The following is a 24,267-nucleotide window of genomic DNA, read 5'->3' as shown; positions in this document are numbered from 1 at the left end:
CTGGCCGAATCTAATTAAATATTTCTGCCATCATATTTGTATTTAAGCCCTTTCATTTCTAATTATGCTAGGAAAGGCTTTGTAAGCTACTGGGGCAATATGAAGCAACAGTAAGGAGATGGAGAAGATGTTTCGTTTGAGGGCACAGAGAGAAGGGAGAAATTATTTTACATTTTGAAATTATACCTAAGATTCTTTTCTAAAGGGAAATATGATTTAAGGTTCTTTGGTTTTAAACATCCAATGAATTGACGATATATTTTACTCATTATCAAGATCTGACCAGTTGAATTTCTGACTTACTAAACTTGTTTCCCTAAGCTGATGGGTCTTCAGAGGAACAAATTAATGAGGGAGGTAGGGAGAGGAAGGCACAAGGCATCTATGAGAAGGATGCATCTTGTGTGTCTACTTTCAGATGTTGTCCAATTGCCTCTTCTTCCTCTCTAACACTAAGGAAAAGATGAGGGAAAATACCCGCCTGTCTATCTATCTATTAGAGTTGTTTTACCTGAGGGCTATGAAGTATGAAGAAATGCAGCCAGCCCTAAGTCATATGGATTCCTGAAGGTGCAGCTGGGCCTGCAAAACTGGCTAGTTGCTTTTCCTTCTCTCCCTACCATCCCTAATTCCTACAGTAGTTATCATTTCTTAACAACATCTTACCTATCAGGCTCTATGCTAAGCACTTTATTTCCATTCTTTGATTTATACCATATAAAAACTCTATGAAGTTGATATACCTTTATTTAATAAGTGAGGAAATGGGCTCAAAGAAATTAATTACCTGGCTAAGGTAACATAGCTAGTAAGTGATAAACCTGGGGTTCAAATAAAAATTTGAGAAATTCCAAATCCTGTGCTCAAAAACTTATCTCTGCCCTTCTGAATTAAGACTCCCTTTACAAGGAAATCTTTCCTTTCCTCTATGCATCCATACAAAGTTCTCTTTCTAAATTTACTCCTGCCATAATTTTTGTGCTGTGGCAATGCATAATAAATAAACCAATTAATTGCATTATGTGGCCATAACTAAAGTATGACTGCCACATGATAGCAGCTTAATTTGGGATAAAAGACATACATACATAAATTTACAAATTCAACCTTAGGATATGAATAATATATATAACGACAAGTGTGGCATTAACATAAAGATACTGAATAGATCAATAAGAAAAGAAATAAAAACATGTTCACAGGAAAAATTTGTATAAGAATGTTTATATTGTCTTTATTCATAGTAGCCAGAAAAAAGGAAAACAAAATCATCAATAGGACAAAAGATAAATGAACTCGGGTATACCATATAATGGAATACTACTCGGCAACAAAAAGGAATTACTGATAAATACAACAACATGGGTGAATCTAAAAAAATATATGTTCAGTGAAACAAGTCAGACACAGAAAGAGTACATATTGTATTAATGAGTCTATTTATATGGACTTTAAATATAGACAACATTAAAATATGGTGATAGAAATCAGAAGAGACTGCTTCTGGGGTGTGGGAATTTCTGAAGTAATGAAAATGTCCTATGAATTGACTGGAGTGCAAGTGAAAGGGGTGAACAGATTTGTCAAAACTCATTTGATTGTACACTTAAAATTTGTGCATTTCACTGGATTTAAACTTCACCTCAATAAAATAAAAATAAACCTTCGTTACTTGAAGATAAATACAATATATTCTAACAGCCGGTAGGCTGGCACAATTACATCCATGTTCTACTCCTCTTGTGTTCTTGCCCTTCTCTTGGCTGTGTAGTTTATAACATCTGTTGTGTTTCACTGACACTGGGAGGTGGTCTACTTGCCTGTCTCACTTTGATCAAGGACGAAAATGAATTGCTAAGTTTCCTAGATCATATAACCCCAGGATTATATGATCTTATTTGGATCTTATTGCAGGATCTTATTTCTCAAGAAGACTGCATTCAACTATGAACATCATCCTCACTTAGGTCAAGTGATTTGAGAATCACTTGAATCCATGTATAATGCTTTCACAGGAGATATTATCCCAAGTCATTTGTATAACACAAAGCTTTCTTTTTCATTAGTTTGGTAAGGGTATATTTGTGATCACCATAACATAACAACTTATTGTTTTGGTTTTTAGAGAATCTTTACGAAGTTGGTTTACATTGATATTCAACACTTGTCAGTGTAAAGTCCAATTCCCAGGAATAATGACTAAATGTGAGTATATATCTCTGATCCCCTTTTTTATTGGTTTTGTTAGGTAACCTCAAACAGCATCTAAAACACTATCACTGACTGAGGTATTTCAAGTTAATATGCCTTCGCTAAGTATTTTTCAGAGATAAATGCTTTAGTATCTGCACTCCCTAAGCATTTTATTTTGGCATGCTCTTTAAAGTCATTTAAGGAGACAGTTTCTTTCATTTGTCCCCATGTTTCACATTACCCTGTTTGACTTTATTTCCTGCTATCTTAAAGACAATAGATTTTTGCCTTTATTTTGTGTTCAAAATAAAGTTCAGAGAGCACTCAGTAACATGAAAATGCTTGTGAGAACTTAAATAAGAAGTAATTTTCTTTTTTGCAGGATAATTTTTTAAGAGGGAAAAAAAATCTCACCTTATATAAGTATATGTGCCAATATTAATTAAAGACATCAAAATTTATTCTATAAATAGCTTCAGGTACCATGGACATTTTAATATTAATTCTGATGCATGAACACGGGATATTTCTCCATCTGTGTGTGTCATCTTCAAATTTCTTTCATCAAAGTCTTGTATTTTTCGGTGTACAGATTGTTCAGCTCCTTGATTAAATTTATTCCTAAGTGTTTTATTGTTTTTGATGCTATTGTGAATATTGTTTTATTTCTTTTTCAGGTATTTCATTGTTAGTATATAAAATACAACTATTTTTTGTATGTTGATTTTGTATTCTACAACTTCACTTGAATGTCCTACAACTTTATTGAATTTACTAATTCCTACAGTTTTTTGGTTGAGTCTTTAGGAATTCTTATATATATAAATCATATGTGTATCATTTTCAACCAAAAACTATATTACTTCTTCCTTTCTGATTTGGATGACTTTTATTTCTTTTTCTTATCTGAGGTCTGACAATCAGGTTTATGAACTCATCCTAGAAAAAATGCTACATACCTCATTGCTGAATATCACTCCAGTCACCTTTGAAGTAACTCCCCTTGGGAAGCCATGCACCCACGCCAGTGCCTAGTCCACCCTTCAAAGCAATTTTGGAACTCTTTTTCTGGAATGGCCATCAGAGCTGTCGTCGTATTACCCTTGATGTCTTGAATGTCATCAAAATGTCTTCCTTTCAATTTGCCTTTATCTTCAGGTACCGAAAGAAGGCACTGGGGGCCAGATCAGGTGATTAGGGAGGATTTACTTGTTTACTGGCTAAAAACTCCTTCACAGTGCCGTGTGAGCTGGTGCTTTGTTGTGATGCAAGAGCCATGAATTGTTGGCAAAAAGTTCAGGTCATCTAACTTTTTCACGCAGTCTTTTCAGCACTTCCAAATAGTAAACTTGGTTAACTGTTTGCCCAGTTGGTACGAATTCATATGGGTAATCCCTCTGATATCAAAAAAGGTTAGCAACATTGTTGTAACAAATTCACAAACCTAATTGTCAGACCTTGTATTTGTGAATTTTTCAGATTTCCTCCTGTTAATTGACTTCTACTTTCATACCATAGTGGTGGGAAAAGATACTCAGTATGATTTCAATTTTCTTAAATTTGCTAAGATTTGAACTTTGACTTATTTTATGATCTAGGCTGGACAAAGTTCTGTGTGTGCCTGAGAAAAATGTGTATTCTCCTGCTGTTGAATAGAATGGTCTTAAGATAGGTCTATTTGATCTAAAGTGTGGTTCAATCCAATGTTTCCTCATTGATTTTTGTGTCCAGATGATTTATCCATTATTGAAAGTGGGATATTTAAGACCCTTTTATTACTGTATTGTTTTCTATTTCCCTTCAGATCTGTTAGTATTTGCTTAATATATTCAGGTACTCTCATGTTCAGTGCATGTATACTTAAATTGTTAGATCTTCTTGATGAATTGATCCCTTTGTCTTTATATAATAACCTTCGTCTGTTACTATTTTGACTTAACGTGTGTTTTTTTTGTGATATAAGTATAGCTATCCCTGTTCTCTGTTGGTTTCCACTTGCATAGAATATCTTTGTCCACTTTGAGCCTGTGTGTGTCCTTAAAGCTAAAGTGAGTCTCTTATGGGGAGCATGTAGGTGATTTTGTCTTTTAACCATCCAAGCACACTATGACTTTTGATTGGAGCAGTCAATCCACTTACATTTAGAGTGGTTACTGATATGTAAGGACTTACTAATGCCATGTTATTGTTATTGTAGTTCCCTTGTTCCTTTCTTCCTATCTTGTTGCCTTCCTTTGTGAATTGATGATTTTCTGTAGTGATATGCTTTGATTCTCCTCTTCTTAATGTCACAATTTACCTCTTTTTATATTGTGTATCCACTAACACATTATTATAGCTAAAATTTATTTTTAATACTCTTGTCCTTTAACATTTATAATAGGGTTAGTTAACACACCACCATATTATTGTATTCGAGTATTCTGAATTTAACTATATACTTACCTTTACTGGTGCGTTATTTTCATGTTATAATTAGCATCCTTTCACTTCAGCTTGAGAATTGTTTTCTGCATTTCTTGTAATGAAGATCTAGGGTGATTAATTACCTCAACAATTTTGTTCATCTGGGAAAGTGTATATTTCTCCTTCAATCCTGAAGGATAACTATCAGATAGAATACTCTTGGTTGGTGGCTTTTTACTTTCAACACTTTGAATATATTATTATTCCACTCTCCTGGTTTGTAAGCTTTCTGCTAATAAATCCACTGATACAGCCTTATGGGGGTTCCCTGGTAGGTTACAATCTTATTTTTTCATGCTGATTTTAAGATTCTCGCCTTGTGTTTTATTTTTGATAGTTTTATTGCAATGTGACTTGGAGAGGATATCTTGAGGTTTAATTGGTTTGGGGACCTATGAACTTATGTACTTGGATATCCAGGTCACTTCCCATATTTGGGAAGTTCTCGGTAATTATTACTGTAAATAAGCTTTTTGACCCCGTTTCCCCCTCTTCTCCTTCTGGAACTCCAATAATTTGCAGATTGTTTCTTTTGATGGTATTCTATAGATCAGGAAGCTTTTCTTCACTCTTTTTCATTTTATCTTTTTCATTTCTATCTACTCCTCTGAGTAGATAATTTCAAAGTTCCTATCCTTCATCACACAGATTCTTTTTCTGTTTGGTCCATTCTGCTGTGAATGTTCTCCGATTGTATTTATCATTTCATTCACTGAATTCTTCAGCACCAGAATTTGCTTGCTTCTTTTTATAATTACTATCTCTATTTCTATTAAATTTTTCATTTTGTGTATTGCTTTCCTGATTTTGTAGAATTATCTTTCCATGTTTTCTTGTAGCTCACTGAGCTTCCCTACAATAGCTATTCTCAGTTCTTTATGGGGCAAATCATAGATCTCCATGTCTTTGGGTCCGGTTACTAGAAGATTATTGTGATCCTTTCGTGATGTTGTTTCCTTGACTTTTTTATGATCTTTTGAGTTCTGTGTTGCTATCTTCACATTCGAAGATGGAGTCTCCTCCTCCAGTATTTACTAACTCTCTTTGGGGCAGAAATACCTTCCTTCAGCCCTGCCAGAGATTCTGAGGCTTTCTTAGACCTATGGATATACCTGATTTACACTTTTTGCTTACTCTTATGGTAAAATTCTTATGCTTGTATTCCTTTTCTCCATCTGGTAATATACTACCAGACCAAGTGCTGACAGCCTATCTTTTGCTTCCTAAAGGTGGTGTTACAGCTCAAGTTTGTAGTCTTTCCCTGGCCTGCAGATACAGGTCTGCCAAAGCTTGCTTTCACTGCTGCCTTTGGTAATGCACACAGGGAGCCCCCTGATGAGTGGGGGATGTGTGGGTGAGGCATGTGAAATGATGGAGGTACTCACGGCCAGTTGGGGGTATGTGCGGGTGAGGCTTTTCCAACAGCTCATGGGCAGACATCTTGATGGCATCTGTGACGTAGTGAGTACATCCCTTAATGCCTTTGAGAGTCCCATTTGCTGGTCTCCCAATCTCTTCCCATCCCTAGTCATGGAGCTCCCGATTTAGTACTCTGGATGGGGTGAGAGAGATGAGTCTCTTTGGCAATGTCCTGCACAGCTGTGGAAGCTGGGTGCTCACTCATCAGCTCTTCTTTTCCCCTGTAGGAGAAATCACAGGCCAAGAAGGGCTCTCTTGGACCTAAGCGGTGCCACCTTGAGTGAGGGGCAGTGAGAGTAAACACAAGTTGTTTCTCTTGCTGGAACTCCAATGTGTCCAAATTTGTATTTTTTTTTTTTGGTTCCAGCGGAGTGCTGGAACTTCTCCTCTGGAAACCTGGACTTCCACAAAGGCTTTCTTGAGCATAGATGATTGTCTTAGTCAGTGTTCTCCAGGGCTTCCAGACGGGAACCAAGAGCAGCTGGAGCCAGTTACTAGGCCACTGTAGGATCCATAGCCAGGACTGAGGTCTGTGTGCCTATCACCTGATGCACAAGTGGTGAGACTCCTCCTGGGTCTCCTGATTTTTGGTGCTGGATCCCACAGCCCCCATGCAGTCACTTCTGTTTATGGCTATATGCCAAATTTTTGTTGTGGTGGTGGGACAAAAATCAGGAACATCTTATGCCACTATGATGACATTATTCTTTTATCTTTTTAATTAGTATGGGGCACTGGGAACCATTCACATGCAATAGTCTCCATGCTCTAACGTGACTGTGCATGGCACGTGACTATAGAACTCAACAATTTTGGATAACTTAATTTTCCAAGAATCTGAAAATCTGCCTTTTCTGAATCTTGACATCAAATAACATGGTTGAACCAATATTGAACTAACCCATTAAATTGTTCTTTTCAAGTATAGATTTATATTTCCTCTTTATAGTCTAACTCTTTGCTTCAATATTTGCTTTTACTTCAACAAGGAGCGGTTCCATACCATAGATCCACTTCTATGACTTAGCTCAATTTTGCTGCTTCTATATACATTATCAGACAGCCTGCAGACATTACTATAGCTCAGTCTGTCTCTGTACAAACAATAAATGACCCTTAGACTGCTTTAGTTTTTGTAGGCTTAGTAATGTATTCTCAGAATACTGACATACTTTATGAACAAAGTTCCTGTTGAATTACATAAACGGGAACCAAGGGACATAATATGCCACCATTTCTACAGTTTTTCTGATACAGAGCAAGATAGGGCAGGTTTATTATCCCTGGTTAAGGAACACTAGGGCACTTTCTCATATTGTCCTAATTACCCCTCCTGGATTCTTTTAGGAATTAAATAGGCCCTATCTTATCTGAAACGGGGTGAGAAAAGGAAAGCTCTAGTTAAAATTTTTTATCTTCGGCATTTTGGTTTTCCATAAACCTAATTTTTGTGTTGGCCTCCTTTCTTTGCTCCTTTTTATCAAAATTCTGTTCACCAGCTGCTTTTCTGACTATTGAAATTTACCTTCTTGTTCTTATTCCACCCAGAACACCAGCCCCATAAAACATTATGCTATAAAGTTACTGCAGATCCTTACTATCTCTATTTTGAGAGGTAAAATATCAAGTGGTAAAGAACTAACTATTGAGCCATACTGCCTGGGTTTGTACCCTGTCTCTGTCACTTACTATCTGGTAACAGCAAATAGGAACAAATTCATTATCATAGTGGAAGATTTTAACACATTTTTTTTGGTAGTTGAAAGTACTAGCAGCCATAAAATCATTAAAAATATGAAAAATTTGAACAAAATGATTTATAAACTTAATCTAGCAGACATATTCAGAACACTTAACTCAGAATATGCTTTCCTACTATATGCAGAAGAATATTCATTCCTACTATAAGTAAAGCAAGCCTCAAAGAATATTAAAGTACTGAAATCACACAGTGTGTCCTAGTCACAATGAAGATAAGCTAGATATCAATACCAAAAGACAACTAGAAAATTCATATATTTGGAAATAAACAAACATACTCCTGGATATGAAAGGTTTTTAGTTAGCAGGTTACCTCAGGCTTTGTGGGATTTTTATAAGGATACATACATAGCAAAGTAAGGACATCCAGGGAACTGACTCTGTAACCAAACAGCCAGTTCTTGTGACGTTGGTATGCTGTTATTGCCATTAGGAAATAATAAATAGACTAATAGCCTAATATCATTCTAGTAGCTATTGTTTCAGAAACAAGCATTTGTTGTTCCCTTTTCTGGTCATTCTTCCATTCTTTACCTCTGACTCTCTCTGCTTTGCTTTTAACCCTTTTTACTTTCATCCCTACCTATAACTGGTTTACTCATGGCTTCTACTGTCTCATGGCTTTTGCCTATGACAATTTCTTTCTTGATTTCTGCCACTGCTTACCTAATGGTGTCTCTTCTTGTGTGCTCCATGTTTAAATTACTCAAGTGAAATGATCTGAACATGTTAGACAAGTCAGTCTTCTAATAGAAAATGCCCCAGATTGGCTGTTTATGCAGCAGGCTGCCTCAAAAACTACTAGTCTTCCTCATGTCCATGCTATAGATAACTGGCTTTGGGCTAAGTGCCAATCTCTAATTCAGGATTGCAGGGGCACTTGATACAAAACATGGTAACTTATGGTCAAGAACTCTCTCTGGTCCTTTATTTTAGAAGGCTGAATATGGGTAGGCACTCAGTTTGCTGGACTTATGAGCATGGGAAAATAGCTAAATTGGAGACAACATATCCAATGTAGACTTAATAGTTTTATTTGTATGCATTACATGAAGTCAAAGATTTTAATGCAATAGATGTTAGATTCCCAAACAAATTGTTATCGTAGGTTGCAATTTCCCCCATTTTGCAGTCATGTGTATAAAGTAGTTTCTATGGTGTCCTCTCATTGACTAATATATTGCTTCTGTTTATATACAGAAAATAAAAAAATAGATTTGTTACTTTAATAAACCATTATATATGCTAAAGGGAAAAAAAATTTTTGTAAATAACCTTGAATCAAAGAATAAATTGCTCAAAAGAATTAGAAAATATTGAGAACTGAAGAATATAAAAATACATATCAAAACTTGTGAAATGCAGCTAAAGCAATACTGGGACACTTATTAACTTAAAAGCATATAAAATAAGAAATGCTAAAATTAATAAGCTAAACATCTACTTATAGAAATTTATAAAGACAGCAAAATAAACCATAGAAATAGGAAATACTAAAGTCAAGAACAAACCTAATGAAACAAAAACAAAACATACAAGAGAGAATTAACATCAAAAGTTGGTTCTTTGAAAAAAAAACAAAACTAATAAAATGACAAAGTTCTGGTGGGACTGATCAAGAAAAAAAGAGTGAAGGCACAAATAACTAATATCAGGAATGAAACGGGAAAATATTACTGATACTACAGATGTTAAAAAGATAATTCAAGGATATTATGAATTATTTATTGCCATCCATTAATAAATTTAGACAAAACAAACTTCTAGAAAAATATAACTTACTAAAACTGATTGAAAAAGAAATAAAATATAGATTTCCCACTAATATTTTCTCACCTGAATCTAATCACAAAGAAACATAATACAAAGTCAAGTTGAATGGTCTACACTACTACTGGCCAAAACTCTTCAAAAAATTCAATGTCATGAAAGACAAAGAAAATATAAGAAACTATTCCAGATTAAATAAGTCTAAAAAGAGCTTAAAGAAATATGACAACTGAATGCAATATGTGATCCTGAATTTAATCCTGGAAAAGGTAATCAAACAGGACACTACTAAGACAATTGATAAAATTTTAAAATGGATTGTACATGATACAGCAATACTGTATCAATATTAAATTTCCTAAAGTTGCTCACTGCACTATGATATCTTTGCTCTTAGTCAATATAACCTGAAGTATTTAGGGATAAATGAACATGATGTCTATAACTATGAAATGGTCCAGGAAAAAAAAAAATGTATGTATGTATATATATGTACCTATCCACAAAAAGAAGGAATGGTAATGTAAGTGTGCCATAATGGTGACTTGTGATTCTGATAAAGAGTACATGGGAGTATTATATACGCTTCTGTAAATTATCTACAACATTTTAGATGCTTTATGATTTTGTATTTCACAACTGTCTCCAATGTACCTGGAATTGAATTTTATATCATATATATATATATATTTTTTCCACATGGATACCCAATTGTGCCAGCATCACTCATTGAAAATCTCATCTTTAACTTGTCAATCTACATATTCCACAGGTGCCAAAATAATATATACAAGTGGACACTTTGGTTAACGTTGCTCAATCAGTAGTTCACTGTAAAGAAGTGTCTGGATGCTAATGGTAACCACTTGGAGCAACTTTTCTAAATGCAGAAGTCAAATGTGACTTGTATTCATCTTTTGTTATCAGTATATATTGAGTATTACAATTAATAGTTTTTTCCTTTCTTAATATGTGTATACATTTTTTTGGCACCCTCTGTATTCTGTCCAAATATGAACATGTCTGTATCTGGCCTTTCTCTTCTATTCCATCTACACTAAAATTAAAACCTCCAGTTAATCAAAAGACAGCATAAAGACATTGAAAAAAACAAACCATGAAATGAGAGATTTGTTTATAAAACATAACAAAGGGCCAATATTTACAATACACAGAAAACTACTGCAAATCAAGAAGAAAAAGAAAGATAATCCTATAGTAAAATGGGCAAATAACTTGAAAAGGAACATCACAAAGAGGAAATCTACAAGTACATAGCCAATAATCACACAAAATGGTGCTCAACTACATCACGCTATGAGAGAAATGCATATTAAAACCATAATGATACACCAATTTACATCCATCAGATTGTCAAAATTTAAAGTCTGCCAATATTAAGAGTTGGGGAATATGTAGAGTAACAAGAGCTTTCACACAGTGCTGGTGGGAGTGAAAATTAGCACCACTCTGGAAAACAGTGTATCATTCGTTAGTAAAATTGAAGTTATGAATATTCTCTGACACAGCAATTTCTCTTGCAGGTAAATACTTCAGAGAAACTGATATGCCAGGAAATATGTACAATAATGTTCATAGCTTGGTTTGTAAGAACTACAAGATAGAAGTAATCAAAATGTCCATCAACTGTAGAATGGATAAACAAATTGTGGGTATATTCAAATGTAATACAACATAGCAATGAAATGAACAAAATAAAGCTACTGACAAAAACATAAATTAATCTCACAAACAGAATCTTGAGTGGAAAAAAAAACAAGATACAAAAGAACACATACTATATGATTTCATTTATATAGAATTCAAAAACAGACTGAATAACATAAGAGGCTGAAACAACTTCTGTTATTTAGTGTGCATACATAGGTGGTAAAACTGAAAAAGGAAGGAACTCATCATCACAAAAGACAGGTCAATGATTACTTCTAAATGTCAGGGAGGGAATAGAAATCGGAAAACCATATTGAGTACTTTTGTGGTGTTGACAATTTTCTATTTCTTGATCTGGGTGACAGTTAAAAGGGTATGTGTTTTAAATTATTTGTTAAAATGTGCATGTTTTATGCACTTTTCTGATTTTGATTATATGTTATGTTTTATAATTAAGAAAAAAAGGAAAAAGAAAATAAACATGATGTTTTTGAGGAACTACTAGTAGTTCAGGAAAATTAGTGTTCAAACAGGATATATAAAGTGGTGAGACTGGAAAGGCTATCAAAGGTTTAGTATCTCACAGCCTCTTGACATGCTATACAAAATTGTACAAAAATTTCTGCATAAAATGCATGATAGACTTACAGCAAACATGTATGTCTAGACTACTCTTCCGACCCTGCCAAATTCATAATATTGGGTCGTCAGCAAAGTCATGACATATTTTTCTGTTTTTCAATCCAAAAATGCATCATGACTTTCCTGACGACCCAATACATGTTCCTCAATGAAGTGAAAGAAGGGAAGGGGGAGGGGAAAAGAGGAAAAATTAGAGAGATATTCTATATTAGTTTGAGATGGCTTTCTAGTTCCTGATTTCTATTTCTAGTGAGGCCTGGCTATAATTCCTGTTCTTGGGTTCCAGGGGCTATCCTGTATCATATATTTTCCCATTTTATGTATATCTAATGTGGGTTTTCTTACCAGCAGGGGTTGTAAAGAAGACATGTCATGTGCTCAACTGTACTGTTCTATTAACTTTAGAAATTGAACTTTAGGTAAAAATCACGCTTTTTATTCATAAGAAATTTCTAATGGTAAATGATAATACTCATTAAAATGCTCTAACGTCACTTTTCTTTAACTTACCCTCAACGTATGGTGCTGTTGTGCTAATAGTAGTCTCAGTTCTTCATGTAGTGTTATAACTTCCAGAAATTGTCCCCATAAAGCCATTAGAAGTGAGCACAGTTGTGCAAGATTCATATTTATAAGTTCTGCCAGTTCATCAGGATTTTCTATTTTCTGAAATGACAAGAAAAAGATCTTCACTCTTCTGAGATTTACCATAACGTATCTAATATATTATTGAGAATACTCAAAGGCAAATTATAAGCTTTAAAAGGAAACATGTGCATGCACGTGCGCAGAGAGACCAACTGACCAATGGCTTTTTTCTATTTGATAGCTACTGTAGCAATTCCCAACAACCTAACCAATTATTTCATTATCTGAGATATCCTGTAACTGCAATAATGTCAAACATAGTCCAAAATTACAAAACAGGATTCTACAGAGCATGATCAACTCCAAACACTAAAATACTGGGAACTTTAAACAGAATGTACAAATCATGATGAAAGCTATAATATTTTTGAAAGATAATAAAATCTTAAAAAAGACTTTTTCTCCAATCAGTTAAGTATGTACTTAAAGGATCTGTAATTCCTTTAAGAAAGGACTGGGGTACTTTCTAAAGTACTGTTTTTCCCTCATGCCTATGTTCCTAGGTTCTATTTTGCTTGTGGTAATTCTTTAACAGAGTTGTCAAACACTTCTTTCTTTCTCTTTTCTAACAATTCATTCATTCACTATTTATTGAGCACATTTTCAATCCTTGGGTCTTCATTCTACAGATACAAAGATTAATATGAGAAGCTCACAATGTAGTGAAGAAAGAAAAGTGGGTAAATAATTATAATATGCTCTTACAAGTGTTCTAATAGTGGTATTAAATTATCCCATTTATTTAAATATTCACCTAAACTGATAATAAAAGTTAAGAGTACTGAACTGTACTATGGAAAACAGAATCTTTTAAAAGGAATTTTTGAATGATAAAATAAGAATTTCTGAACAAAAATAATAAGAGATTATAAATCAGAATGACTGCTTTTCTTTTGAAAAAGCTTTTTTATTATGAGCAAGATTTTCTTTAATTCATTGAAGCAGCAGTAAGTTTTCAGGCAGATATCTTGCTGCAAAAATTTGTCTTCAATTGCTAGTAACACCAAGAAATCTACCTTCAATATACAGATAAATACTGATTTCATTTCCCTATCATAAAGAAGGTAGACGTAGTCAATACAGGTTGAAGTTGAAAGTCACTCCCATAGTTTCAATTATCATCTATGTACTAAGGATGGCTAAATTTGTATCTCTGGATCACACCTTTCCTGACTTCTAGACTCATTACCTACTGAATGACCGACTGTACTTGGACATGAAAAGCAAGTTGCTCAAGTTCAACTTGTCATAAACTGTACTAATTATATTTCCACTTTTTCTTTCTAAAAACAAACCCCCCAAACCACCAAAATGTTGCTTTTCTTCACTAACCCAAACTCAACTTCCATATATCTACCTTAACTCAGAGAACACATTAAACAAAAATTCAGCAAAATTAGTAATAAGAGAAGGGATACTGTTTTATTCACTTTTGTGACTCTGGTAACTGGTACGTAGCAGTCACTCAATAAATATTTACTGAATGAATGAATGGTTAAAGAATTACAGGCTTCAGATAAGGAAAAAGCTCCCAGAATTTATGGACAAACTCAGAAAACATTGACAAATTCCAGAATTCTAAAATGGAAGCTAACAGGGTGAACATGTGAATTTTGATTCATCAACATATAATAAAGCTGCATGTGTTTTGCCCCAGGGAATGGTTTATAAACGTATTAGAAATGAAGCTAACAAGTTTTACATTTGTCTTTTAAGAATACTATAGAAAATTAAATTAAATTAAAATATACTATATATATTTAAAATATACTATAATTAAAATATAATTTAAAATATACTATACTTTTAATTAAAATTAAATTATACTATAATATTAAAATTAAAATATACTATAAAATAATCTGAAACCTAAAGTATTGTTCCAAGAATGGTTTAAAGGAAGTTTAGAAAAAAAGACTTAGATAAACATTTGACAATAAATAACACTGTATAAGGCCAGCAACACTACCTAGTATAATCTACACACAAATAGAAATAATTCTCCTGGCCTTACCATAGACTGAATAAAGTACACAACTCTTTTTTTTTTTTCTTTTCCTGAGAGCAAGTCTATCTAGATACCTTGTAATTACTAATTTTATTTCCCAGGATCACAGCACCATGGTTCTAAAAGAGGACGTTAGTATTTTCATTACTGGGAAAGCACCCCTTCAAGAATAAATAAATTACTCCTCTAGGTTACATAACTCTTTACAATAAGTCTTAAAATTTAAATAATTAAATTCTTTTTGTTAAAAAGGAAATTAGAAGTAAGTTTGAGATCTTTTATATGTATACATGTAGGAATAAGATCTTACATTAAATCATAATTTTTGAAATACCATTCATTATCTTGTTTTATATGAAATATATACTTTTTCATAGCATTCACCGATCTTGATTATAAAATAGTGCTTACTTTAACAGACTTGGAAAAAGGGGAACGCAAAAAAAGAAGAAAATAAAGTTCATTTTAGTGTACAGTCTACAATTTTTTTCAGTTACATAGAGAAAAGGTTAGAATTTTGGTTTTATGCCAATTTCACTATCACAATATGGGCATATTCCTACATCATCAAACCATTTGTTGAAAGCATCATGTTTAAGGTTGTACAACAGTTTGATTTGTTAAATAAAATAAAATTTCATTTCTAAGCAATATAATTTTACAAAAATATTTAAGTGATTCTTTAAAAATGTGTACAGGAATTGAGTAAACGAATAGAAGAAAAAGCACACTTTTCACCAGTTGTCATTGCTATTTCACTCATATGCCAAATAATATAATTTTTTTTAAATCTTTCTTTTTTTTTTTAAAGGTTTTTTATTGGGGAATTGGGGAGGGGAATAGCGCTAGGGAATCGGGGGAAGGGGAACAGACAAGTTGCTGTCCTTTTGTTCTTCAGTCTAGTTGTGGAGGATGTTGCTTCACTGGCCCAAACTGGTACCATCATTGCGCTGTTCCCAGGCAAGGCAGATCAGTCACCGGCCTCTGGACAGCCGCTCACAGCAGCTGCTGGCCGCTCACACTGGCTGCCGGCTACATGGTAGCTTACGGCAGCCCACTGCAGCAGGGGACTGCAGCCTATGCCGTCGCTGGTGACCCACGGCAGCCCAGCTCCAGGTTGAGCTGTTGTTCGGCATCTTAGCTGTCACTGGCCCTCTTATGTGGGATCCAACTGGGCCCCTCTGGCATCCCAAGCCAGTTCTTAACCAACTTGCCACTCGGCCGGTCCATATACATTTTAAAGATACTGGAACTTCATGCTCAAGTCAAATGTCTTTTGATCAACTAAGCTGTGGTTCTACCATGATTAACAATTTTATCTTTGCATTTTGGAAGGACAATCAATTAAGTTTTCTTAGATAAAATATTTAGAATAGGAAACAGAATTCACTCAAATAACTTGATAATATGAATTTTAAAAATTCAAGTACCTTGACTTCTTCACATAGTTCAGTAAGCCGAGCTTCTACATCCATTTCCTCTGAAAGAATTAAAGAGTAATTAGAGAAAAAATTTCAATGTTAGATCTGAAAACTATTTTTGAAATTATATAAATAAATTAAATTACCTTTTAAAAAACAAAAGGTTGAGAAATATCTGGACTATATTCACTGAATTAAATTTCAATATAATATATTTTCATAAAAACATTAATCATGTAGGTAACGTGATAATCATTAAATTCTATGCTCTGATTATTAAATAGAGTGTTTCAGTTCCCATAAGAGGCTAACACGGTCAAGGAAAGATTGACTATACACCTAAAGTAACTTGCACAACTGCATCAAGGAAAGACAAAACATATAATTATGTTTTATTGCATTTCATATATTGTAAATTCCAGTAAAGCTTAGTATTTTGTGTTACATGTGTACATGCCTTTTTACAAAAGTTATTCCTAAAAAATTCAAGCAAAATAATTTTTATAAATAAAACATATTTAAAACATACCTGGAGTATAGGATATATAATGAAAATGAATGACAAAATTATTTTCAATAAAAAGTTTCTAATTTAGTTTAATATTCAGTTTTCTATAAGATAGTCTAAAACTAAGGCAAAAATTTTCTACACAATCTGATTTATTTAATGTATGCTATAACCATCTATAAAGGGATATACAGATTAATTTACAATTAAATGATAATATTTATAAGGGGATATAGAAACCAACAGAATTGAAAAATTGGTTATTTTTTTCAGGAAAGGAATTTCCCTAAGGTCTGAAGTATCATGTTTAGATATACTTAACTTTTACTCAGAAATCAAACCAAATTGAGTTCTCCTAAAAGAACTATTAACAGCATAGTTGTAATCACTCTTTTGTTGCTGAAAGAGCATTTAATTGATCATTCTTACACAAATTCTCATACATTCTGTGAATTCACTCATTCAGCTTACTATCTCATAAAGTAAGCTGAATGTTTACGACTTGATAAAAAGAATGGTAAATATTTAAATTTAATAAGCAGTTACAATTATGTGGTAAATACAACCAAATATGATGTGAACAACAGATACTCTATTGGTAACTAAAACCAGTAGGACACTAAATAATATTGCATTTAGATATTAATATGTACCAAGAAATAGATCACAAATTGGTCAACACATTGATAACTAAAGAAATCTGCTAAGATTTCACAAATAATTTCATGTCCAATAAATCAATGCCTTCAAATATTAAGTTTACCAAAATTAAAAATATCAGCAGCAGACCCTTTATTAAAATCATAACTTTCATATGCCAATATCTGTTTTCACATTACCCATGATCTTTTCCTATAATAGAAGAAAATCAGTAAAGTTACTAGTTACATATCCTACCTATGAATTTTAAAAAAATGAAAATAAACTTTAAAGTTTTGAGTTTTGATACATTTTTCTAATCTTTACATACAAGATCCTAAATGCATAAACTAGTACATTTCATTATGGCTAGTGAGAACTACTTCAATGTAAACAAAATCTTAAAGAATGTTTAAAAGCAAAACTTAACTTCAAAGTCTTTGAGTTGAAATGATTTCAAAATCATTTATAAATTTTACCTGAACTTAAAATTCTATTTTAATTAATTTTTCCTTTTAAAATAACATATGTGTATATCTATACAATTTTATAGAAATGTATAAATGTGATCATTATCTTACATAAATTCTTTTTTTTAGTGCCTACCGATAATCCAAGGTTACAGTCTAGAACATATCCTTCCATATTTTTCAAATATACATACGTATACATATATAAGTTTTGCAGTCACTGTTTTACAAAAACGGGATTGTATTTTATATCCTTTCTGCAATTTGCTCTATTCTCTCAGCAGTATTCCATGGAAATTTGGTATATAGCCTTAAAGCATTTTTTTAAATGGCTGCATAATACTCCTTGATGTGAATGCCTCATAATTTCTTTCATATTCCACTCTTTGCCGAATGACAGGCATTTATCTTTTCAGTGTTTTGCCACTAAGAACAATGCTGCAATAAACATGTCTGTACATATATCTTTACGTACTAGTACTCTTATTTCTATGATATAGGTTAACAAAAGTGGGGTTGCTAGGTCAAATGGTAAATGTATCTTAAATTTATTTTCTAAATCCATCCATCCATTCACTAATTCAGCAGATATTTATAACATAGCTCAGAAAATGCCAATACAATGGTAGCTATTAAGAATAAAAAATATCTCAATAGATGTATTATTTAATTAAACTTCATTATGCTTTAGTTTTGAATCAAGTCTTTTCTTACCCAACCAAAAACTGAGCCCTTCTTTATTCTAGGCCTAACAAGCCGCATTCTATAAAATTATTTAGAATGCTCATATGTAAATTGATAGGCCGACGATGCAACAGTTTAAATGAGTAATTTTTATTTTTGCTAAAAAGAACACTAACACATGTCAAAAATGACCAAAATATCATACGATGAATTCTTTAATTTTACAGTTACTTTATATAATATATAAATTATACTCCAAAATAATGTCCGCAATAAATCTTCAACATTTTTTTTCTTCCTGATAAGAAAATCAGTTTCTCTTAAGTTTTAGTGAAAACTGACCCAACTTAAATATTTCTAAGCTAGTTTTAATCTGAGAAATGTTGAAAAAGATTTTGGCTCCTTAATTTCCTTTTGTTCGTACTCCTGAAAACTAAGAAACATAGGGATTTTGTTTTATTTTTTATTTCTATAGCTTTTCATAACTTTTAAAAAATGTAACTGATGGTCTATTGAACGCAAAGTAAAAACTTAATATATTTATGGAAGACAGTAAAGTTCTACTGCTATTCAAGAGCAAAAGTCTAAAATACACAGTGAAATATGTCAATAAAATATGAGATTAAAGTATTTCCTTTAAAATATCTAACATATCTGGATATGGGTGATTTGATATTACTTTGATTTTTAAATTTCGATCAATAAAAAATAAATTAAAACTGACACAAAAAACAAAACCAGATACTAAAGATATATATATTTTTTTATTTCTGTAATGCATGAAATCAGCTTCATTTTTTAAACTACATTTCATTATTATTAGCCCTACTCAAACATAAACTGACTTTGAACAAATTTAAGGCAGTATCATTAAACCAACAAGTTCTGGCAATAAACATAGTTTCCAAAAAGTGCTTTTTGTAGGAACTCTAAAAAGAATATGAAAAAAGCTAAAGAAATCTTTGCATTTACCATTCCTAGTTTTAAAACGAAACTTCAATATTACATATTAAGAAATTCCAAAGTTTATCAACAAACCAAATTGATTCTAAAAGTAAGCTCTTAAATAGAGGTGGTAGAAACATACTATATTCATAAATACATACTGATGAAATTTGACACTAATTTCCAGCAAAATTTCATACTAATTAAAAGGGATTATTTACTTAACCTATTTGTAAACATACCTAGGCTGGTGTCTTTCTGGGTTCGTGGCTGTTTTCTTCTGAGAAGGCGCTCATAAAGGACCTGCATGTTGGCCTTGGCTAGTTATAAGGATTGCACACAGCACTAGTTACTACACTCCTTTTACAACAAAATTTACTAGAATTTTCCAAGTTGTTATTAATAGAATTAGCATTGATCTGATAGTGGAATAGGATTAGAACACTAAAGCAGAATTTTTCAGTTAGTTAATTAGCTTATTAGAATTACAAATGATGTACATTCAAGTTTATATTAGTTTTCTTTTCTATTTAAATGTATGCACCACTCAACATTTCATAATCTATATTTTATTGGTTAATTGCTTAGACTCAGAATTTTAGAGTTGGCAGGGTTCTCAGAGATCAGTTCAGTCAAACCCTGCTTTTACAAGTGTAGATACTGGGGCCCAGAAAGGTTAAAAACACTTGCCAAATCCTAGATTCCAGAACTTGTGACTCCCATTTTCAGTAAGAGCTCCTTGCACCAAACTAGTATATAACTACATGTCACCAAAAAAAAAAAAAAAAAAAGAAAATGTACATCATTCATCTAGGAGAAAAGAAAAAGGCAAAAGCAGAAAGGAATTCAAAGTATTATTTTAAAAAAGGGACTAGAGTTTAGATGTATTTTTCAAAGCATGGTGGAGTTTAAAACTTTTAAATATATACTTATTTGAAAACTCAGGAAACATGTTAAATAGAAGGAAATACAATACATCCTCTAATCAAGAACTACTTTAAGTCCACTTATTAAAACTGATGAATATAATGATGTTTAGTCAAGTGTTTTATAGAAATAGTGTCTAGTGCCCACACAATTTAATTTTGCTAGGATAAAAATAAACAATGTTAATAGTTCAGAATATGCAGTAGTTTTATTTTGAATCGCTAATAGCATGTTTAAAGGTTCTCCTACAAGATGCATTCAAGAGTAAACTAAAATTCACAATAAATAGAAAAGAAAATACAAATAGTAATAAAAAGTTTAAGAATAACACAAAGTATTACCAATAAATATTTACTGAAGATGAGTCTTAACTTTCAAAATCCCTGGGAAACTGCTATAACCTATGTGTTGATGCCTACATACTTTTCAAGTAACAACAAAAACTGTATTGTGCTGTTTTATTCATTCATTCACTCAACAAATACATTTTGAGTAAATACTATCTATATATAAGGTACTAATAATTTTATTCTATCGCTATTATTTACTTATTAAAATTAAAGTCTAGGTTTGCTTTAGAATTTTATTTTCTGATAAAATATATTAAGCAAATAATTTGGAATAAAGTTGACATTCATTTAGTAACTGATTCCTGAAATTAAAAATAAGGGCTATTGTAATTATATTTTCTACATTACATCTGTAAGCCCAAAGTAATATATATGAAAAAAAGCAATCCTTACCTGAGAGAAAATTAAAAATCTTATAAATACATGAATTATCATGCTGAAGTTAGATTAATAAAGCAGCAATATACTGCTAATACTGTTTAAGCTGTGTGAAATAAATCTTTGCCTTTGAAAAGAGATGCATGTTTTGGTTAAACATTACTTTCTTTTAGACAAAATTTTTTTTAAGTCAAAATGTGGTTCATGTGTTTTTTCATGCAAATATAAACCTATTTGAAAATTATATGCTGATAGACATCTTCCTTACACAGGCATTTATAGGCCCATCTCATAAACGACTCTCTACCTCAAATCATAAGAAGCCCAGTTTAGCTGGATGAGTTTGTCTCGTTCACCCCAATGCTAAACAAATACTTATTAAGGGAAGGGGAGAAGTCAAAGCTCTTTAAAGACAGAGACCCTATTCTTTCCTCAGCATCTAGCTCAGTACCTGACAAATCAGGTGCTCATAAAAAGCCCAAGGGAATTACACCATTAAGAAGTCTTACTCCTGGATACAAAGAACAAACTGATGGTTGCCAGATGGGAGAGGGTTGGAAGACTGGGTGAAAAAGGTGAAGGGATTAAGAAGTACAAATTGGTAGTTAAAAAATAGTCATGAGAATGTAAAGTACAGCACAAGGAATATAGTCAATAATATGTTAATAACTTTATATAGTGCCAGGTGGGTACTAAGCAGGATTGGGGGGGCAAATCACTTTGTAAATTATATAATTGTCTATTATGCTGTACACCTGAAATGAATATAAAATAACATTTAATGTCAACTGTAATTGAAAAAGAAAGGAAAAAGAAGTGTTACTCCTAGAGCTCCTTTACACTCTCTGCCTTTTGGATGTCCTCATCTTTCCTGCCTGACTCATGCACCACGTCTGGTTCCCTTCAATCTCCCCACCTTTTGAATGGAATCTGCTTTGTATATAGTCTCTAGTAAGTGACAGAAATGGTTCCAAACATGCACTCTTAAGCACTACAAGGTAATACCTCCATGAATTCTACTACAGGTTTCAATATTGAAACTATTAACAAATTTTCTTGTAGAAATGCCATTTACACATGGCTTCTAAGTTTAACACCACTACTTTTTATAACACTACTTTTCAGGCACACGGTATTGTCCTTCATTAACAGTGTGGTTTAATAGTTTTGTGGTCTGGTCATTAAACCTAAATTAAACAGTTTAGGATTTATAACATAATTCTCCTAAGAAAGTGTGTTTGAGTTTCAAGGAACCCAATTAAAAAAATATATGGAGCATAATTTTTCCATTAATAGAGGATAAGTGATAGCCTAAATTAGTTCTATTCTACAAACAATTCTTTCATTTAAAAAAAAAAAAAGATTTTTAAAAGTTTCAATTTGAGGCAGTAGTCTCGGAGAGGATTTTCCTAAGGGAACTACAAGGATTCTAAGTACATGAAATAGCAACGAAAATAATTTTTCAGAGAATAGTAATCAAAAGGGTTCCACGCTACCATTTTTTGTCTTGAAGAATACATGAGCAAAAAAGGACATATTTTCCTATGTCTGTGTATCTGTGTATACATTGAGATTTTTGCATCAAGCATTCTAAACAGTCAAGTGATACCTGTTTCTAGTCAAGTCAACAAAGGGTGAACTGAACTGACTGAATAAGGGAATTAATCAAGTCTACTGGAGTAGCTGCAGATAGGCAGCGGCACAATATCCAGCACTTACAGCAGAATTTAAGTGAGGTACAAATCATTATACTTTCTTAAAATTCTTTTGTATCCCAAAATAGGCAATTATAAAAATAGGCTAGTCTCAAACCCAAGAATTACTTTCAATAACAGTGACTATTTTGAGTGCATCAATATTGTTAAAAGACTGCAATCCCTGAGGAACAAAGAAATAAACAAAAACACTGCATAATTTAAGTAAAATTTACAAAGTAATTCTTGATTTATTCAAATATATAATAAAAAAATTTATTCTGAAGAGATAATGAAAATGTGCTTTCATGATGAGCTATTAGCTGATATTTTAAAAATAAAAGCTTATAAAAAACTATCATTAAAAGTCTAAATAAAAATGTATTTTTACTAATCCTAATAATTTATCTTTTGTGAAATTATATGTAAAAGCATTTTACAAACTACCAATGGTGTACACAATCAAGGCAATATGATATTTTATTATCTATTAAATATATACGCAAATATTACTGTTGGACTAAAACTGAAGAATACTTTTTTTAATGTTTTAAATAATTTTCAAAATGTTAAAACTGAGTAATGTTGTTATTCTCTCAAGGGAAATAAAAGAAATAAGATCTGAGATCACTTAAAACCAAATGTATATAAAAATGCCCCAAGTACCTACACTCTGCTTAGATGATTAAATATTTGAAAGTATGGATTTAATTTATCTTGCTATGATTCTGTAGATAAATACATTTTTTTCCTAGTATGCTTTCTGGTTATATTTGAAGAGTAGTATATACACATATGCTTTTTAAAAAAATCTATTAGAAGACTTATTTCAAACTTAGCATCAAGAAGTTATTTCTCAATATCATAAAAAATTGTAATTGTAGAAAGTAATTATCAAGGGTTGGAAAAGATGGAATTGATAGAGAAGTAAAAGTGAAGCACATAAACATTATAGACTTAGCATAGAAAAACTATGGCAAAGCTGATAGATAACTGGCAATGTGAGAATGAAGAGAATGGTTTGAATTATAGGATAAGTCTGGCTACTTTGAACATACCCAGTTCTAGTTTCTGACAAGAGGGAATCTCTTCTGTTACCGTAATGAAGTAGCTGTGCAATCCCTTGAAGGCTAGCAGCAAAGTGGCACAAAGTGTATAATGAAAATGGTAGGCATGATGTAGGAAGGAGTCTGCAATAATGAAGCTGCAACCCTAAACAAAGAATGGATTGGGAATACAGAGTGTTAGTAACCAAAAATTTAAAAATATTACACTTAAAGTTAGAGAAATACAGGAAAAAACACTCAGCATTTACTAATTACAGTTATCTTAAACCATTTAAAAAATTCAGCAATATTTTAAGGGTTGCTCTTGTTTATACAAATAATTTAAACAGATTAAATGCAACTCTAGTAATTTCAGTTACAGTGGAATTTTAAAACAAGCAGATTAAATTTTGATTTTTGAAAATTTGAGATTCATATGGCATTTGGACTGAGGGACACTCTGCTTTTACAGTATAAGTCCCCTCTCCTTTTAGGGGTGTAATGGCTATACTTGTATTATTTATTACAAGTTGGGTCTCAACTCTGGCAAGTGTTCTATACAGGCAGGCTCCTTTGGAATGATTCTACCAGTTCCATTAAGGGAGCAAGAGGTGCCAGTAACAAGTT

The 24,267-nt window shown here is 32.4% G+C and overlaps 1 protein-coding gene across 16 annotated transcripts in view; it reads right to left on the bottom strand.

Moving 5' to 3' along the window:
- Window positions 1–24,267, bottom strand: part of FAM135A (family with sequence similarity 135 member A) — a 102,554-nt gene that overhangs the window by 26,411 nt on the left and 51,876 nt on the right. For 9 of the 16 annotated variants that reach the window (XM_019663984.1, XM_019663989.1, XM_019663995.1 and 6 more), the window contains 4 exons: window positions 23,653–23,806; window positions 19,488–19,565; window positions 16,009–16,058; window positions 12,433–12,588 (listed from right to left, as the gene is read on the bottom strand). In XM_019663984.1, coding sequence (XP_019519529.1) covers window positions 12,433–12,588; window positions 16,009–16,058; window positions 19,488–19,565; window positions 23,653–23,806 — 438 coding nt within the window. The remainder of the gene's footprint in view (window positions 1–12,432; window positions 12,589–16,008; window positions 16,059–19,487; window positions 19,566–23,652; window positions 23,807–24,267) is intronic. The other 7 variants (XM_019663987.1, XM_019663992.1, XM_019663998.1 and 4 more) reach the window with 1 other exon arrangement.

This window comes from Hipposideros armiger, unplaced genomic scaffold (assembly GCF_001890085.2).
Source record: "Hipposideros armiger isolate ML-2016 unplaced genomic scaffold, ASM189008v1 scaffold_413, whole genome shotgun sequence".
NCBI classification, from domain to species: Eukaryota; Metazoa; Chordata; class Mammalia; order Chiroptera; family Hipposideridae; genus Hipposideros; species Hipposideros armiger.
Note: the sequence above shows the minus strand (reverse complement) of the source record. Positions and strands in the feature narration are given on the sequence as shown.